At 45.5% G+C, this 18,215-nt stretch overlaps 1 protein-coding gene across 4 annotated transcripts in view; it reads left to right on the top strand.

Moving 5' to 3' along the window:
- The window catches only part of LOC147603402 (uncharacterized), a 44,744-nt gene extending 26,773 nt beyond the window's left edge, over window positions 1-17,971 (top strand). For 2 of the 4 annotated variants that reach the window (XM_086796981.1, XM_086796980.1), the window contains exons 6-8: window positions 16,761-16,885; window positions 16,992-17,121; window positions 17,383-17,971. In XM_086796981.1, coding sequence (XP_086653107.1) covers window positions 16,761-16,885; window positions 16,992-17,121; window positions 17,383-17,511 — 384 coding nt within the window. In that variant the 3' untranslated portion in view covers window positions 17,512-17,971. The remainder of the gene's footprint in view (window positions 1-16,760; window positions 16,886-16,991; window positions 17,122-17,382) is intronic. The other 2 variants (XM_086796982.1, XM_086796983.1) reach the window with 1 other exon arrangement.
- The last annotated feature ends 244 nt before the right edge of the window (window positions 17,972-18,215 follow it).

The following is an 18,215-nucleotide window of genomic DNA, read 5'->3' as shown; positions in this document are numbered from 1 at the left end:
ACGGGAACCAGTTTCGTGCCACTCGTGTGTGACCTGCTTCGTGCTGTATGGACGGGAGCCTGTTGGTGCCACCCGTGTATGGCCAGGATGGCGTCTTACCTATGGGATTGTCACTCCATAGGAAGACCAGAAAATATCTTCATATTTCTATTGCGCCAGTTTTTGTGCCCGATAGGAGCTCTTTGTACAAGTTTCATGAAAGGGAGATTTCGTCCATTACATGTGCACATGCATTTATGACTACATGCATAAACTTGTTTTCGTATGATTTGTTTGCGTGTGTTTGCTTGTTTTGCCGTGCCAGTACACTGGACGGGGACGCCCCCAGTGTACGGTGGGAGTGCTGCTTGCTGACACATTGGTGTGGCGTTGCCTTAAGGAAGTAGTGAAACCGTTCTCATGACCGAGACGACGAAGCTAATGACAAAAGCGTTTCTCTGCTCGAGTCTCAGAGACGAGCATGCTCGTCTCTGACCCCGGCTCGAAAAACAAAAACAAAATTGGTGAGGCGTGTGAATAGGTGGTATGTATTACCATTTTGGCCCTTTTAAAATGTGAAATCCATAAGCTATGGTTAACTTTAATATTTATAAGCTAATTTGTTCACACACATTTTAAAAAGGGGCTGGACATTTTCTTTTAATGGTGCCCGTAACTTATAAGCCTTAAATTGGTATTAAGGCTTTATAACCTTTAAAAAAGGTATTGCATGGAACATTGGTAATCATTCCCCACGTGGGTGGTGGCTGTACTTTTTCTCTCCATCGCCTGCACTCCCTCTCTCTCCATCACTTGGTACCCGCCTCCAATCTGTACCTCCATCGCTTGGTACCCGCCTCCAATCTGTACCCGCCTGCTGCCCAACTGAATGGTACCTGCTGCCCGTGTGCTGTACGGCTGCTGCTCTAGTGTGCTGTACTTTCCCTGTACCTTCCTGCAAACAGCACATGGACCTGCTGTACCTGCTGTACCTGAGTTGTACCTGCTGCCCATGTGCTGAATCTGCTGATTGTACCTGCTGTAAGTACTGTACTTGCTCTGTACCGGCTGATTGTACCTGTTGCAAGTATTGTACCTGCCATGTACTTGCCTGCAAATTGCACGTGTACCTACTGTACCTGAACTGTACTTGTTGTACTTGAACTCTACCAGGCTTATACTTGCTGTACCAAGACCTGTACTTATTGTCCTAGGTGGACCTGATTGCATGGTGATAAGATTGCATCTCCTATGACCCCTGCTACAAGCTACACCAGGTGCTTTGTGTTTCTTATTTGTGTAAAACTAAAATTTGCTAAATTAAGTTCAAAGATTTCTTTAAGTTTTGTGCAGAGCAGGAATAAAGCATGTTTATGCTAGCCATGCTCAGGAAGCTTTCCTAGTGTGGTTAGTTTTTCCCTGAGTGGTAGTGCTAATCGCGCCCTCGGAATTTCTGAGAGCCAGTGAAAGTTAGACACACTAGGGAATCTGGGAGTAATGTTCCCTCCGCGGTGTATCCCTTTGTCTGTGCTAGTATGGGCATGCCTATTGGTACACGGTCCCGGAAGACCAGTGAAAGGCAGGTGTGCACCCAGTGAAGGGGAGAGTGTGCTTGTGATTTGGGACTTATTCGACTGTCCTGACTTCATCGACAAGTACCCTATTGTTTGAGTTGTTCACTCCATGTGGGGAGAAATCTGGCCTATTGGCTCGTGATATTTGTACATATAAATACTCCAAGAAATACAAATGTATTGAGGGGGGGGGGGCTGGCCCTTTCCGGCCCCGGTACTGGTGTCAAGTGTTATTGGTCATTTTCACTATTAATGTTGCTAATAATGTCCATTGATGGTATTTAGTTAAGTGCTCTAAAAATGTGTATTTTTTCTTCCGATTTGTAGACCTCCAGTAGGGAGCAATTACACTGCTATCAGAGCCTGGTCGTCTCTCTTTCTCAAGAGGAGACAGTGTGTTTTGAGATTGGAAGCATACACGGACACTTGACTCAATGGACAGCCAAGGCAATCCTTTGGAGGTGCCAGATTCAAGAGGTCAATCAAGTGCTTCATGTGATTCTGATGCATTGCTTGGAAGGCACAAGTCTCTTGAGAGAGGTTATGACAGTGCATTCATGGGACAACCATCCCGTGGAAAAGAGCCTATGCATGAGGATGAACCCAATGCGTTGAGGGCTGAATTGGAGCACATGAAGAAGCTTTTGCAGGCAAAGGAGCAAGAGCTGAAATTTTTGCATGAAGACCCCCATGTACAAAGTGTCATTGAAGCAAGAAAAGCTGATGCAATGGTGGATATGACCTTTGAGTCCATGGCTCGTGAAGTGGGCAAGAAGCCAAGGGAGTTGGCACTCTCCTATCTCATCCGCAAGGGTGATCTCAAGGAAGGAGAGGATGGAGAGCTAGTATTCAAGAATCCACTTCGTTTGAAGCAAGGAGACCTAGCATCTCAACGGTTGAGGTCTTTTATACACAAGGTGTCACCATTTGGCCACCCAAATGGTTCACTCTTGCTTTCACACTATGTACATATTGGATTGGTGTCCATGGCTTATGGAATATGCCTATGCAGGTGATTGACACGTGTCATGCTGTATAGTTGGATATGATATTCCGCTGGGACTTGATGTTATCATGCCCGGAATATCTGGAGGACTTGGCTTTCCGCTGGGACTTGTGCCTTTGTGTACATGCCCGGAAACGCCTGGAGGATTGGCTTTCCACTGGGTCTGGTATTGCGTATACTTGCCTGGAAACGCCTGGTCTTATATGGTTTCATGAACGGAAATTGCTCATGCCAATGCTGCATTGCATAGCATCTTTATGTGCTTGTGTGCAAATGAAATTGCATGCTGTTTTCATGCCTGCATGACCTATGTGTAGTTCCGGGCTAGGGGACGCCCGCCCGTGAACCGTGCGTGTGAAACTGTCTGCTGACATGGTTGTGTGGCATGTGAACAGGTGGTAAGTATTACCCAATCTAGGCTCAAATAGCCCTTAGGACTTAGCCAATATTTATAAGTGAGTGTGTTCCCACTTCATTAAAGTTTGGGCGCCCAAAAGTCACTTATAAATTATGACCGCTTCCAAGTTCACACTCACTGAAGTCCCGAGCCGGACAAGACTCAATGTCCAGGACCTGATCCTCCCTTTTTACTCATAAATGGGCATCTCCCCATGTCCCTTCACCTGATTGGACCCCAATTCACTTACTTATTAAGAGAAATTCGTGTTTTCTCTTCATGAGGATTTTTGGAGGCTGAAAACTCTGTTTTTCCACCATTTCTCTCCATTTCCAAGCTCTCCATAGCCATACCCAACTTGCTAGGGTGTTTTCCAAGCTTCCAAGAGTGTTTCCAAGTGCTAATCACTCTCCTACTCACTCCCAATGACTGAAATTCAGCAAAACAGCTCTCATTTTTGCTGTAATTTCTGGTCTTTTTGCTGAAAACCCTAATTTCAGCCTTCCTTTCTCAAGTTGAACCATAGGGAAAGCTTTCCCAAGGTTCCCTTCATCCTCTTGAAGACTCTTGTCGCGAAGGATTGCGGCAAATCGAAGATATCAACACTTCTAAAGCTTCCAACGCGAAGGCTTCCGCTTGCAACAACTTCTATGAAGATTGGTAAGTTAATTGGACAATGTATTGTCATTACTTACTCAGTAGAAGGGCAGGACTCCTTGTTTAGCCGCCCTGTGTAGTATTTCTCTTGTCCTATGTGCTCTTGAAGATGTTGCTACCTTGCTTGGTAGAACATAGAGCCAATGGTAGAGAATATGGGCACTGAAGTCGGGCCGGGCATCAAGGCAGCTCCTTGGTGATCTACATCGACATACCCTTGTTTTCTAAATGCTGAATTTCATATGCATTGGCATGGAGGATTTGGCAATGGATGCCCGTGAAACTATGTATTGACTCACAATTTACTCAAGGGAGGGGTCGGCCGTTCCGGCTCATTGTGTGCCTCTTGTCAATTCAGCAATTTACTTCTTGTAGTTGAGCAAGTGTCCTTCAAATCTTAGTGTATTTAAGTGTATTGATTAGCATTGTGTTCAACCAAGTTACATTGGTATCAGAGCATACGGTTCTCTTTCACTTCTATCGTGAGAGACGATCACCGTGAACACTAGCTATCTCTACACTTAGAACATTATGGACAGCCATACAATGAATGTTGGAGATGCTAATACAAGTGGCAGGGACAATGAAATGCATGCCTCCAATGCTTTACAGGATGAGCAAACTCATGTGGTGCACAATAGGGAACATGAATATGTGGGACAGCCGTCCCGTGGCAAAGAGAAGATGCAAGAAGAAGAGTCCATAGTCTTGAGGGCTGAACTTACTCGTATGCAGGCTCTTCTCCATGCACAACAAGAAGAATTGAATCTCTATCGCCGCGAGGATCCATTGGTACATGACCGTTTGAAGGCCAAGAAAGCTGAATCTTATATGGATCATGCAATGGCAATGATTGCTCAAGAGTTGCACATGCAACCAAGGGATGCAGCATGTGCATACTTGGCTCGTACCGAGGATGCCTATGCAGAAAAGGCAACCATCCCACATGTCTTGGAATCCCCACAAGTGCCCGAACAAGAAGTTATGTCTAAGAGGATGAATCTCCATGCTATGGGAGAGGAACAATCAGTGACTTCACGCCATGCAGGAATATCTCATGTAGCCCGTGAAGGATACAATGTTTATGGCAGTGGTCAAAATGTATGTCAAATGCCATTGCCGGCTGAAAATGTACATGCACAACACATGCAACATGGGCTGCAATTTTCTGTTGGTGCAGGTATTCCGCGTATCAAGGCACTGCTGCCCATTGGTGGCTCACGGAGAAGCTCTCACCGAATCCTGTTAGATCATGGAAAGAGTTCAAGGAGAGGTTCTATGCTCAATTCTTGCCTCCCAATGCATTGAATGAGATAACAATGAAGTGGGATTGGGTAAAGCAAAATGAGGGGGAATCGGTAAATGCATATGTACAAAAGTTTTGGAAAGTGCTTTTGGAGGTGTCTCCATTTATGCATGTCACCGAGGCGGAAAGGAAGAGAAGGTTTCAATCGGGATTGCAACCCGTGTACAAAGCGGGATTACAAATGTATCCTGGTCATACCTTACACCAATTAATCGCAGCCGCCACCGCCACCGAGCAATTGGAACTCAAAGTGAGTCGATCCAATAAGGCTAAACCCTCATTTCAAGGCAAAGAGAGGGCTGTCCAAAACCTGCAAAATGATGGACAGCCACCTAAAAGGGACCAAAACCAAGCCAAATCAGGTCCAAAAGCTGAAAATAAGTTTGCTAACAAGCGCCCTTATAAGCCGGCAAACTTTGGTCTTAGTGCTGAGAAGAAGGAGCAATATATGCGTGAAGGCAAATGCTTTACTTGTGGCAGCACTGAGCACATGGCAAGAGCATGCCCAAATAAGAAGAACAAAGCTGAAAATCCTAATGTACCGAAGCCTAATGTGCATATGGTTCCGGATGTGCAGGGCAACACTTCACATGATAGCAAAGATAGGGTTGTATGTAAAGCTTGGGGACAGCTCAAAGATCAACCCGCTTTGTTCATGTTTGATGATTGTGCATCGGAGAATTTCATATCCACTCAGATGGCAGCTGCTTTGGGTATTGAAGTGGAGGACATGGGTCCTCAAATTGAAGCAGGGGCTGCCTTTGTTGGTAGAGAACTTACCACTTGTGGAATTTGCATACAACAACACGGTGCATGAATCTACAGGAAAGGCCCCGTTTGAGATTGTTTATGGTAAGGTGGTTTTGCCACCCATCCTTCGCACAAAGGATGAGATATTTGCAGCTGATGAGTATGTAAGAGACTTGGATATTGCTTTTGCTCAGGTGCGGACAGCCATTGCAAGGTCACAAGACAAGCATAAAAAGGCTGCCGACAAGCATAGAAGGCAATTGGATGTTAAAGAGAATGATTGGGTATTGCTGAAATTTGAGAAAGCAAGACTTGCAAAGAGGCCTGGCAAAGAGGCCTGGCAAAGAGGGTGCATATCCTAAGCTTGCAACTAGGTACTATGGACCTTTTCGAGTGATCGAGAAGATCAATGAAGTGGCTTTCAGATTGGCATTACCTAGTCATTGGCACATACACAATGCTTTTCATGTGAGTCTCCTTCGCAAGTATGTAGGGCCGGAGCCCAGTGAAATGGTCATTGAGGATCCACCAGAAGTGGATGAGCTTGAGGAGATCTTGCAGCCAGAGCAGATTGTGTATCACAAGGAACGCAAGCTTGCTGCAGGCAAAGTTGTGAGGCGTTACCTTGTGAAGTTTAAGAACTATCTTCCCATTGATGCTAAATGGGTAGATGAAGAGTTCTTCAAAGATTGCCCGCATGTGCTTCAGACATATTTGGATGCATTTCAGTTGCGGACAACTGTTTAGAAGCGGGGGGGAATGTCACCATTTGGCCACCCAAATGGTTCACTCTTGCTTTCACACTATGTACATATTGGATTGGTGTCCATGGCTTATGGAATATGCCTATGCAGGTGATTGATACGTGTCATGCTGTATAGTTGGATATGATATTCCGCTGGGACTTGATGTTATCATGCCCGGAATATCTGGAGGACTTGGCTTTCCGCTGGGACTTGTGCCTTTGTGTACATGCCCGGAAACGCCTGGAGGACTTGGCTTTCCGCTGGGACTTGTGCCTTTGTGTACATGCCCGGAAACGCCTGGAGGATTGGCTTTTCACTGGGTCTGGTATTGCGTATACTTGCCTGGAAACGCCTGGTCTTATATGGTTTCATGAACGGAAATTGCTCATGCCAATGCTGCATTGCATAGCATCTTTATGTGCTTGCCTGCAAATGAAATTGCATGCTGTTTTCATGCCTGCATGACCTATGTGTAGTTCCGGGCTAGGGGACGCCCGCCCGTGAACCGTGCGTGTGAAACTGTCTGCTGACATGGTTGTGTGGCATGTGAACAGGTGGTAAGTATTACCCAATCTAGGCTCAAATAGCCCTTAGGACTTAGCCAATATTTATAAGTGAGTGCGTTCCCACTTCATTAAAGTTTGGGCGCCCAAAAGTCACTTATAAATTATGACCGCTTCCAAGTTCACACTCACTGAAGTCTCGAGCCGGACAAGACTCAATGTCCAGGACCTGATCCTCCCTTTTTACTCATAAATGGGCATCTCCCCATGTCCCTTCACCTGATTGGACCCCAATTCACTTACTTATTAAGAGAAATTCGTGTTTTCTCTTCATGAGGATTTTTGGAGGCTGAAAACTCTGTTTTTCCACCATTTCTCTCCATTTCCAAGCTCTCCATAGCCATACCCAACTTGCTAGGGTGTTTTCCAAGCTTCCAAGAGTGTTTCCAAGTGCTAATCACTCTCCTACTCACTCCCAATGACTGAAATTCAGCAAAACAGCTCTCATTTTTGCTGTAATTTCTGGTCTTTTTGCTGAAAACCCTAATTTCAGCCTTCCTTTCTCAAGTTGAACCATAGGGGAAGCTTTCCCAAGGTTCCCTTCATCCTCTTGAAGACTTTTGTCGCGAAGGATTGCGGCAAATCGAAGATATCAACACTTCTAAAGCTTCCAACGCGAAGGCTTCTGCTTGCAACAACTTCTATGAAGATTGGTAAGTTAATTGGACAATGTATTGTCATTACTCAGTAGAAGGGCAGGACTCCTTGTTTAGCTGCCCTGTGTAGTATTTCTCTTGTCCTATGTGCTCTTGAAGATGTTGCTACCTTGCTTGGTAGAACATAGAGCCAATGGTAGAGAATATGGGCACTGAAGTCGGGCTGGGCATCAAGGCAGCTCCTTGGTGATCTACATCGACATACCCTTGTTTTCTAAATGCTGAATTTCATATGCATTGGCATGGAGGATTTGGCAATGGATGCCCGTGAAACTATGTATTGAATTTCTCCAATAGTAATACAATTTACTCAAGGGAGGGGTCGGCCGTTCCGGCTCATTGTGTGCCTCTTGTCAATTCAGCAATTTACTTCTTGTATTTGAGCAAGTGTCCTTCAAATCTTAGTGTATTTAAGTGTATTGATTAGCATTGTGTTCAACCAAGTTACACAAGGAAGAGGTATCAGTCACTCTCGCCATGCATCTACTCCTCATGGGACAGGAGGCAACAAGTATGTGCATGTTGGAGCTAGTGGGCAACATGATGGCCTTGTGCATGGAGAGAGTGGTTGGCATGCAAGCCGAAAGAGTTGTCTCGTGATGAGACATTGCATCATTTGGGGAGGTCACATGCATCGGGGCCACATATTCATAATGCACATGCCACCGTGCCATAGTCACAGGGGACGGAAGGGACGAGGGCTTGGAACGGAGGGACGCCGAAACGGGACGGACCGGTGACAGGGACGGTAGGGGACGGACGGACGTCCCCTTGGAAGCGTTACTCACAAGGAACGGGGACGGGGATGGGGACGCCTTCAGGAACGGGGACGGCAGGGACCCATTGCGCTGCATTCCGCCAGTTTTTTTACCCGTTTGTTTGGCCGTTTCTAGCCGTTTGGGGACGCTTCGCCGTTTCTAGCCGCTTATGGCTGTTGGCTTGGCCGTTTGGGGATGGCTTGGGCCTTGGCCCTTGAGGCTTGGCCCTTGAGGTTTGGGCGTTGGCCCTTGTCTCTCTCTTTCCTTGGCCTTATGGTTTGGGGCCTTGAGGCTTGGGCCTTGGTCCTTGCCTCTCTCTCTCTCTCGCCCTTGAGGCTTGCCTCTCTCTCTTGCCTATGTAATATCTAAATAAGAATAAGCCTCTACAAGGCTACAAGCACACACACACCCCTTCAACTTTGAGGGCTTCAAGGCTTCAAAGTTCAAGCAACTCTCTCTCTCAACTTTCAAGCCTCAAGCCACACTCTATGAGACTTGAGTGTATCTACTCTCTCTAGTCTCTCTCCCTCAACTTTCAAGCTTCTTCTAGCTTCCAACTTCCAAGTTCCAAGCCTCTCACACAAGGCCCTATGGCCTACTCTCTACTATCTAGACTCTCTCTCTCTCTCTCTCTCTCTCTCTCTCTCTCTCACCTCACTCTCAATTTTCAAGCCTCTTGAGTCTTCCAACTTCCAAGCCTCTAGGCTCTAGGCCTCTCTCTCTCTCTGTCTCTATCTCTCTCCCTTTCTCATTGCTCAAGGCTCAAGAGTCAAGCCATCTTCAACCATGGCATCCTCCTCGAGTACCGGGGCTTCCCGTAGAAGGACAACGGAATGGACATGGTGGGAGGAGGTTAACTACACCCCATCCGCTCATGGAGGCGGTTCTCGGCCATAGGCATGCAAGCTTTGCCCGTACCAACGAACGGGTGGTGCTGACAAAGTGTGAGCCCACCTCTTGCATGAGAGTGGGCATGAGGTGAGGTTTTGCACGAATGTCACGCCCGAGAAGAGACGGGAACTTCTTGACAAGCTTAGCGTCTAGGAGGCGGTCGAAGCGGCAAGAAGGACACCACGAGCGGCTGTGGATCCCATGACGATGGGGAGAGGAACTCAAGCCTCTACAATGGAGTCATGTGGTGGATCGGGATCATGCACAACATCATCTTCACCATCGAGTCGGAATGTTACTCCATCCACGACGCCGGCACCCTCCATCTCTACGGCCTTTCAACTATTACGTGGCCCACGGTGACAATCTACACTTGGGGAGAATTGGAACCCCAAGTTGAAGGAGGAGGTGGATATGGCGGTGGCCCGCTTCTTCTTCCACGACCACGTTGCCTTTCAAGTGGCTAGGTAAGTGCAATCGATCATTGCCAATTTATGATTCATGTTTTCATAATCCTAGTTTCCTTCTCATTAGTAAATTACTTTCTTGAATAGGTTGGAATACTTCAAGGTCATGGTTAAGAAGATTGGGGAGTATGGCTCAACCTATACGCCCCCCTCATCCAAGAGCTTGCGCACTACATTGCTCGAGAAGGAGAAGCGCATTGTAGAGCAAGCGGCCGACAACACAAAGCGGCAGTGGGAGAGGCCCTCATTGTGGATGGATGGAGTGACACCCGCAAGAGGAGTATTGACGGCGTGGTTGCATATTCCCGCGGAGAGATGTACTTCATCTCATCTCATGATGCATTCGGCACCGGGAAGAGCGCGGATGTGCTTGCGGCGGAGTGGGCTACCACCATGGAGATCGTTGGCTCCGAGCATGTAGTGGGCTTTGTTGCGGATGGGGAGCCTTCCAATAGGGCGGCGGGAGCTATTCTCCAAGGTATGTATGGACATGTCAAGGTGTCCTTTTGTATGGCTCATTGCCTAAACAACCTCCTCAAGGACATCAGGGCATTGCCATGGATTAGCCCGCTCGTTGAGGAGGCCAACACCATGGTCTCCTTTGTTCTCAACCACCAAAGACTTCGGCATGAGTTCAACAAGAGGTCCTCTCTCTCTCTCTCTCTCCTCAAATATTCCGACACCCTGTTTGCCTTCAACGTTCTCATGTTGGGCCGGTTGAAGGATTGTAGTGGTGCTTTGAGGGGGCTTTTCCTTAGCGACGAGTTTGTCGCCATGCTAGAGTCCCATACAAACACTGGCCAAGAGTGTTGGTTACCGGCAGATGACGCCTCTTGGTGAGAGCGTGTGAAGACCACGGATGCTATGGTGAGGCCCATAGCCCACCTATTGAGGATTGTAGACGCTATGCAACCATGCATAGGCAAGGTCTACGAGTCCATGGATCGCATGATAGAGAAGTTGAAAGACTTCGTGCCTGACGAAGACAGATACGAGGAGATTCATGCCTTGTTTCTAGGAAGATGGAATTCCTACTACTCTCCATTGCATGCAGCAGCTTATGTGGTGGACCCAGAATTCCAAGGCAACAAGCAGGAGAGCGATCGGGAGGTGAGCGCTGATAATCTTGGATTGTCTTGTGCCTGATGCATCGGTTAGGCGCAAGATCAGGGACCAGCTTTTCATGTATAGGTCATTTCATGGCTCCTATGGCTGTCATGATGCACATGTTGACCGCTCCAAAGTTGGTGCTGCTCTATGGTGGGAGGACTTTGGTTCGGATGGACCGGAGCTATAGCAGCTTGCCATCCGCATACTTAGCCAGGCCGTCAGCTCCTCTTGCTTGGAGCAACTTTGGAGTACCTATAGCCACATTGCCTCTAGGAAGAGAAACCGACTCGGGGTAGAGCATGCCAATGACCTTGTCTTCTTCGTCAGCGTGAACTTGCAAATGCTTTGCAAGAGCGTGACCAAGAAGGCAGATCCCTTCACCGAGTGGGAGATGAGTCAACAAGAAGAGCAACAAGAGGATGAGGACCATGAGGTGTAGGAGCAGCATGCCAGTGTAGGAGCAGCATGCCAGTGAGGATGAGACTGAGGATGAGCTTGATGCTTCTTTGGCACAAGCTATCCATGACCATGAGGCGAGCACTTCACGTGGATGATCATTCATGGATCATGATTCATGGGCCTTACTACTTAGCTCTAGCCTCTAGCCTCTAGACTTTAGCACTTTTTGTCATTGACTCATTTGAGTCCGTCCATGTATTCTGCCTCCTTAAGGCTTAGTCCTGACTCTTGAGTCATGACTCATTTTGTATCTACTTAATTATTAATACAATCAACCGTGAATGCCTTCACTCTTTGATTGGCGTATTTTGTTAATATGACTCAAAAGCTTACCATTTTAGTGTAAATTTGTGCTCATTTTGATGTACTTCCAAAGTAGAATAAGTGTAGAGTAGAAGAACTTAAAAAAAAGTATTTTTTGAGTGCCGTTCCCTCCCCCGTCCCCGTTCCCTACTTATGGCCATCCTCCGTCTCGTCCCCGTCACCGTCCCCCGTCCCTTGTGACTATGCATGACCGTGTCTCTTGAAACATCTTTGGTTGCCCATGAAGCCCATGCAGAGAGGGTTTCTCCGTTGGATAAGGGGAAGAGAAAAAGAGAAGAACATGTACCACATCCCAAGACCTCAAGGAGTTCAAGGCAGGGGACAAGTTCGTGAAATTTGATGCCTTTCATGGAGAGTATGATGCCTCTAAGGTGCTAGCTTTTGTGGCACAATTTGACATTGCTTTTAGTGATGAGGACTTCACTGAGAAGTCCAAAATTCGTCATGCAAGCATGTTCTTGAAGGGGACAGCTGCCCATTGGTGGATCACTCAAAAGACCACCAAAGATCCCATTTGCACTTGGAAAGAGTTTAAGGACAGATTTTATGCCCAATTCTTGCCTCCTAATGCGGAGCAAACTCTCATCCAAAAGTGGGATAGACTTGAGCAAAAAGATAATGAAAGTGTGCTGCAGTATGTCAATAAGTTTTGGAGTGTTGCTTGAAGTAACTCCCTTTATGCAACTCTCTAAGGATGAAAGAAAGAGGAAGTTTCGCTCCAGATTGCAACCACCTTATCGTTCAGGCATTGAATTGCACCCGAAACACACTCTTCAGCAGCTCATAGCATCTGCTCTTGCTATTGAGCAATTGGTGCTTAAAATTAAGCAAGATCAGGGAGGTTCCAAGGGCAAAGAGAGGGCTGTCCCAAATCTGCAAAAAAGGTGGACAGCCACCTAAAAAGAGCTTTCAGGAAGCCCAAAAGGGTGGTAAAGCTAAAAGAACCCCATCCAAAGACACTGCATCAAAGAAGAATAAATTTGGCTTGATCCCCGAGCAAAGGGAGCAATATGCCAAAGAGGGGAAATGCTTTTCTTGTGGTAGTAAAGAGCATATGTTTAGGCAATGCCCTACCTGCAAGCAATAGCATGAAGACAAGCCACCAAAGGCAAATGTGCTTGCCATACCCGATGTGCAGGGTACCACTGAGCATGATGGCAAAGAGAGAGTGGTATGCAAAGCTTGGGGACAAATCAAGGCTCAGCCCGCTCTATTCATGTTTGATGATTGTGCAACATATAATTTCATCTCTACACAGATGGTAGCCGCCTTGGGCATAGAGATTGGGGACATGGGATCCCAAATTGAAGTAGAGGCAGCTTTTGTTGGCAAAGAGGTGCATGTCACGTCTCTTCTTGGAAATTTGCGCATTCATATACAGGGTTATTTGGATCATGAGCATTTCTTGATTGCCCCACTTAATGGATGTGATGTATTACTTAGCAAGCCTTGGCATCATCGGCTTGAGCCTTGCAAAGAATATAAAACCAACATGATCACATTTATGCATAGAGGCCGCATGCATGTTATTGATGCGGGCAAGGAAGGGGATTCCATTCCAACTGTATCTCACATCCAAATTAATAAGGCAATGAAAAAGAGTCTTTCCGCATACTTGGTTTTTGTTCGTGACAAAATTGAACAAAGTAATGTGAATGTGGATGTATTGACTCAAGATAGGCTGAATTTTCTTAATGCATATAAAGATTGTTTTGTCGATGCATTGGTAGGAGAACTACCACGTGAGAGGCCCAAGGATCATCGCATAGATCTTGTGCGAGGTAGTTCCCCACCTAACAAACCCGCATATCGTGTGAGTGCTGCACAACAAGAGGAGATTATGAAGCATGTTAATGAGCTCTTAGAAAAGGGTTCGGTTTAGCCCAACTTCTCACTCTTTTGTTCTCCCGTGCTTCTTGTGCAAAAGAAGGATGGATCTTTCTGCATGTGCGTGGATTATCGAGCTCTAAACAAGCTCACCATCAAGAACATGTTTCCAATCCCACGCATAGATGACATCTTGGATAAGCTTGATGGTTTGGCTTGTTTCAGCCGTATAGATTTGAAGAGTGGTTATCACCAGATTTGTGTGGTACCCCAGGATATCCATAAGATTGCATTTAGGACAACTTTTGGATTGTATGAATTCTTGGTAAAGGTTATGGAGGAATGTCACGCTCCACCTTATGCTGGTCATAGAGGTATTTTACCTACGACATGCATGATAGAAAGATATTTCTTTTGGCCAAACATGCGTAAAGACATTGAGGCATATGTACGTGCATGTATTACTTGCCAAAAGGTGAAATTTGATAGGCAAAAGCCTCCAGGTTTGCTTCAGCCATTGCCTATTCCCTCGCAGCCATGGAAAAGCATTACTATGGACTTCATTATGGATTTGCCTAGATCCCAGCATGGGAATGATGCTATATGGACCACTGTGGACAGGTTTAGCAAGCAAGCTCACTTCTTGCCTGTCAAGAAAACCATAAAAGTTGATCATATGGTGAAGCTTTTTCTTGCTCACATATTCAAGTATCATGGTATGCCGAAGTCCATCATTGCGGATAGAGATCCCAGGACTACGAGCCTCTTTTGGAGGGCTTTATTTGATAACATAGGCACTAAGCTTGAGTTTTCATCAGCATATCACCCCCAAACGGATGGCCAAAGTGAAGCTGCGAATTCAGCCGTGTTGTATTTGTTGAAGTGTTATGTGGCAAATCAAAAGAGTGCCTGGGAGGAGTATCTTCCACTTGTAGAGTTTGCCTACAATAACACATACATGCCTCCACGGGAAAGGCCCCGTTTGAGATTATTTATGGCAAAGTGGTCTTGCCACCCATCTTTCGTACAAAGGATGAGATTTTTGCAGCCGATGAGTATGTGCGTGACTTGGATGTAGCCTTTGCTCAGGTGCGGACAACCATTGCAAGGTCACAAGACAAAGCATAAGAGGGCTGCTGACAAGCATAAGAGGGCTACTGACAAGCATAGAAGGACATGCAAGTGAAGGAAGGTGATTGGGTATTGCTGAAATTTGAGAGAGCTAGGCTTTGGAAGAGGCCATGACGAGAGGGATCGTATCCAAAGCTTTCTACTCGATATTATGGACCCGTCAAAGTGGTTGACAAGATCAATGAAGTGTCCTTCAGGCTTGCTTTACCCAGCCATTGGAAGATTCACAATGCTTTTCATAAAAGTCTTTTGCGAAAGTATGTGGGGCCAGATCCAGAGGAGCCTGTCACAGAAGATCCGCTAGAAGTTGACGAGCTTGAGGAGATCCTCCAGCCAGAGCAGATTGTATTTCACAAGGAGAGAAAGTTACCACATGGGAAGCTTTCCAGGAGATATCTTGAAAATTTAAAAATTATTTGCTAATTGATACAAAGTGGGTAGACGAGGATTATTTTGCTGACTACCCTTAGCTTTTGCAGGCATATCTTGAGGCTTCTCAGTTGAGGACAACTGTTTAGAAGCTCGGGGGGATGTCACCGTTTGGTCCATCTCCATTTCTGGAGCCACTTCTATGGGACTGTCACTCCATAGAGCGGCCAGATTTATGCCATGTTCACATGGGGCTAGGTTGGTGTCCCATGTGAAAAGGCCAGTCTTTTGGTGTCACATGGATGGGAGCCAGATTCGTGCCACCCGTGTGTGACCAGTACTGCGTCACATGGACGAGAACTAGTTTCGTGCCACCCGTGCGTGACCTGCTTCGTGCTGTATGGATGGGAGCCTGTTGGTGCCACCCGTGTATGGCCAGGATGGCGTCTTACCTATGGGATTGTCACTCTATAGGAAGACCAGGAAATATATTCATATTTCTGTCGCGCTAGTTTTTGTTGCCGACAGGAGCTCTTTGTACAAGTTTCATGAAAGGGAGATTTCGTCCATTATATGTGCACATGCATTTATGACTGCATGCATAAACTTGTTTTTGCATGATTTGTTTGCGCGTGCCACATTGGTGTGGCGTGTAAATAGGTGGTAAGTATTACCATTTTGGCCCTTCTAAAATGTAAAATCCATAAGCTATGGTTAACTTTAATATTTGTAAGCTAATGTGTTCACACACATTTTAAAAAGAGGCTGGACATTTTCTTTTAATGGTACCCATAAGTGTTAAATTGGTATTAAGGCTTTACAACCTTTAAAAAAGGTATTGCATGGAACATTGGTAATTATTCCCCACGTGGGTGGTGGCTGTACTTTTTCTCTCGATCGCCTGCCATCCCTCTCTCTCCATCGCGTGGTACCCCCCTCCAATCTGTATCCGCCTACTGTCTACCTGAATGGTACTTGCTGCCCGTGTGCTGTACGGCTGCTATACTTGCTCCACTGTGCTGTACTTGCCTTGTACGTGCCTACAAACAGCACGTGTACCTGTTGTACCATTGGAACAGTTGATTCTCAGGCCCCTCCTTTCAAGAGGAAGCTGGACTTTTCTACTGCTATACTTAGACCACAGCAATCAGGTTGCTACATTTTTTTACCAAAAGAAAATTTGGAAGAATTTGTGCAGTTACGGAAAAAAATTAAAAATCCTCAAACTAAATTATGGATTTTGCATTTCATTCAAATTGCCTGCTTTTTAAAAAAAATAAAAATAAAAATAAATAGCACTATAAAGAAAGGAAGGAGAAAACGAAAGAAGAAAAAACGAGATGAAGAAGATCTTGTCATTCTCATAGGCTTAGTGCGATAGGAACTTGGAAACCCCACATGATATTAGGACTGCCTAAGTCAAGCTGCTCTTTGGTGTGGTCTTCTGCCGTCGTCTGGCCAGCCTTGTTCAACTTTGGGTTCGCCTTATGTTATCATTGTTGTCACTTGTCTGACTACTTGATGACAGTAGGCCTCTCCATGTAGTCATATGGTGTTGTCATTCACTATTTTTAGAGAATTAAGTACCTGTTCCCACATTAGTGGGAGTCAGCAATCATTGAAAAGGTTTTTGAACTTCTCAAACGTCCTCTTCCCACATTAGTGGGAGGCAGCAATCATTGAAAAGGTTTTTGAACCTCTCAAACGTGTCACATGAAAATACTGAAAATAAGCCTAATAGCATACTGATTGTGATGAAATTATGGTTTGTGCTTTCTTTTTGTATGCAGATGAATTGGGGAACAAGGTTAACCCCATCTTTACAGCTGCCAGAAAAATCTTTCTCCCTTGACGTTGTACACCCTCTAGCTTGGCAAAGGTCAGGCATCATGGTCAGACCGACAGTTCAGCTCAGGCATAAGACTATTGCAACTTTTACCATTGTACTCTGTATGCAAACATGTTTACGCAGCCTTATTAATTATCAGTCAGTTTTTCAAGGGTTTTAAATTGATTTTCAGGGTTACGCCCACCTTTGGGGGAAGAAATGCAGGCTGGAAAGCTGAGCTTGTTCATTCACCTAAAGAAAAGCTCAGTTGGGCTTGTGGTTGTGCTCTAACAATCCAACCTACTGCATATGCTTCCATCTCGGTTGGTGCTGTTTTCTTCCTGCATGCTTTCGTGCAAATTTCAAAATCACGCCATTGTGGATTCAGAACCAAACGTGCACCCATGCATGCACATGGTCCCAGGCTTTGAGGATATGGACATGCTTTTCAATCTGTGTTGTTTGATTTTTGACTTGTGAAGCATTTGTTATGATGGATGTGGCTGAAAAATATGTTATTTAACTGTTGAATGTTTGATTGACGTGTTAAATTGATTGAATCGTTTTTTGTTGGTTGATTACAGTTGGGTAAATCCAAACGAAATGGTAATGACACTGGGAGTTCAGGTTTAGTGCTACTCGTGGAGACACCAGTTGAACATCTGAGCAGAGCATCATTCTGCATCCAATTGAATAGTGGTGTGGAGTTCTAAGGCTGTTTCACCGTCTCTCTTTTTGCAAGGTGGTTCAGCTATTTCTAGTGTGAGCGTCCTAGCTGGGTAGTATGGAATACTGCACCTTGATCAACCCTTGGTTTAAGATGCTTGTGCCGGCAGTGGGCCATGCATCAGCTTGTGAGGGGCAATATGTAGTTCATTGTACAAATTTAAATCAAGACGTGTTTTGTGATGTCTCACATGGTGAAGTAGAGCATCTTTTATGGAGTCCTTCATAGGTTCAATGGCTGTACATGACAATACCTAAATGTAATTATTCACAGTTGTAGCATTTTGGCGCTTTCAGAAAATAAGAACCTCTGAATATTCTGGACAAAACATTTAAAAACTTTTGCAAAAGCTGAGAGGGAATTCGTCATGTTCTTTGACAAAAAAGATGAATTTTATGGTCCTTTAAGATTGACGTGCATTTAATGAGAGGGTTTTTCTTGTGCCATGTTTATGTGCCATGTTTATGTGAGGAACTACATTCAGTTTTCCTGGAGGAGTTAATGGTGGGTCTCCAAAAGACATCTTTTAATGAAATGTCAGTGTGATTTTGAGTGGAATGTCTCACCTAATCTGTGCTGGTTGGATGTTACATGTGTGGTGGTTATCTAGTTATGAGATAATACGACTGGTAGCCTTATTTTTATACCATTCACTGGTGTGGGTTAATGCTGCAGCTTGGACACTTAGTT

This window comes from Cibotium barometz, chromosome 64 (assembly GCF_041138505.1).
Source record: "Cibotium barometz isolate CiBa-2024 chromosome 64, ASM4113850v1, whole genome shotgun sequence".
NCBI lineage: Eukaryota > Viridiplantae > Streptophyta > Polypodiopsida > Cyatheales > Cibotiaceae > Cibotium > Cibotium barometz.
This window is presented reverse-complemented; position numbering and strand designations above follow the sequence as displayed.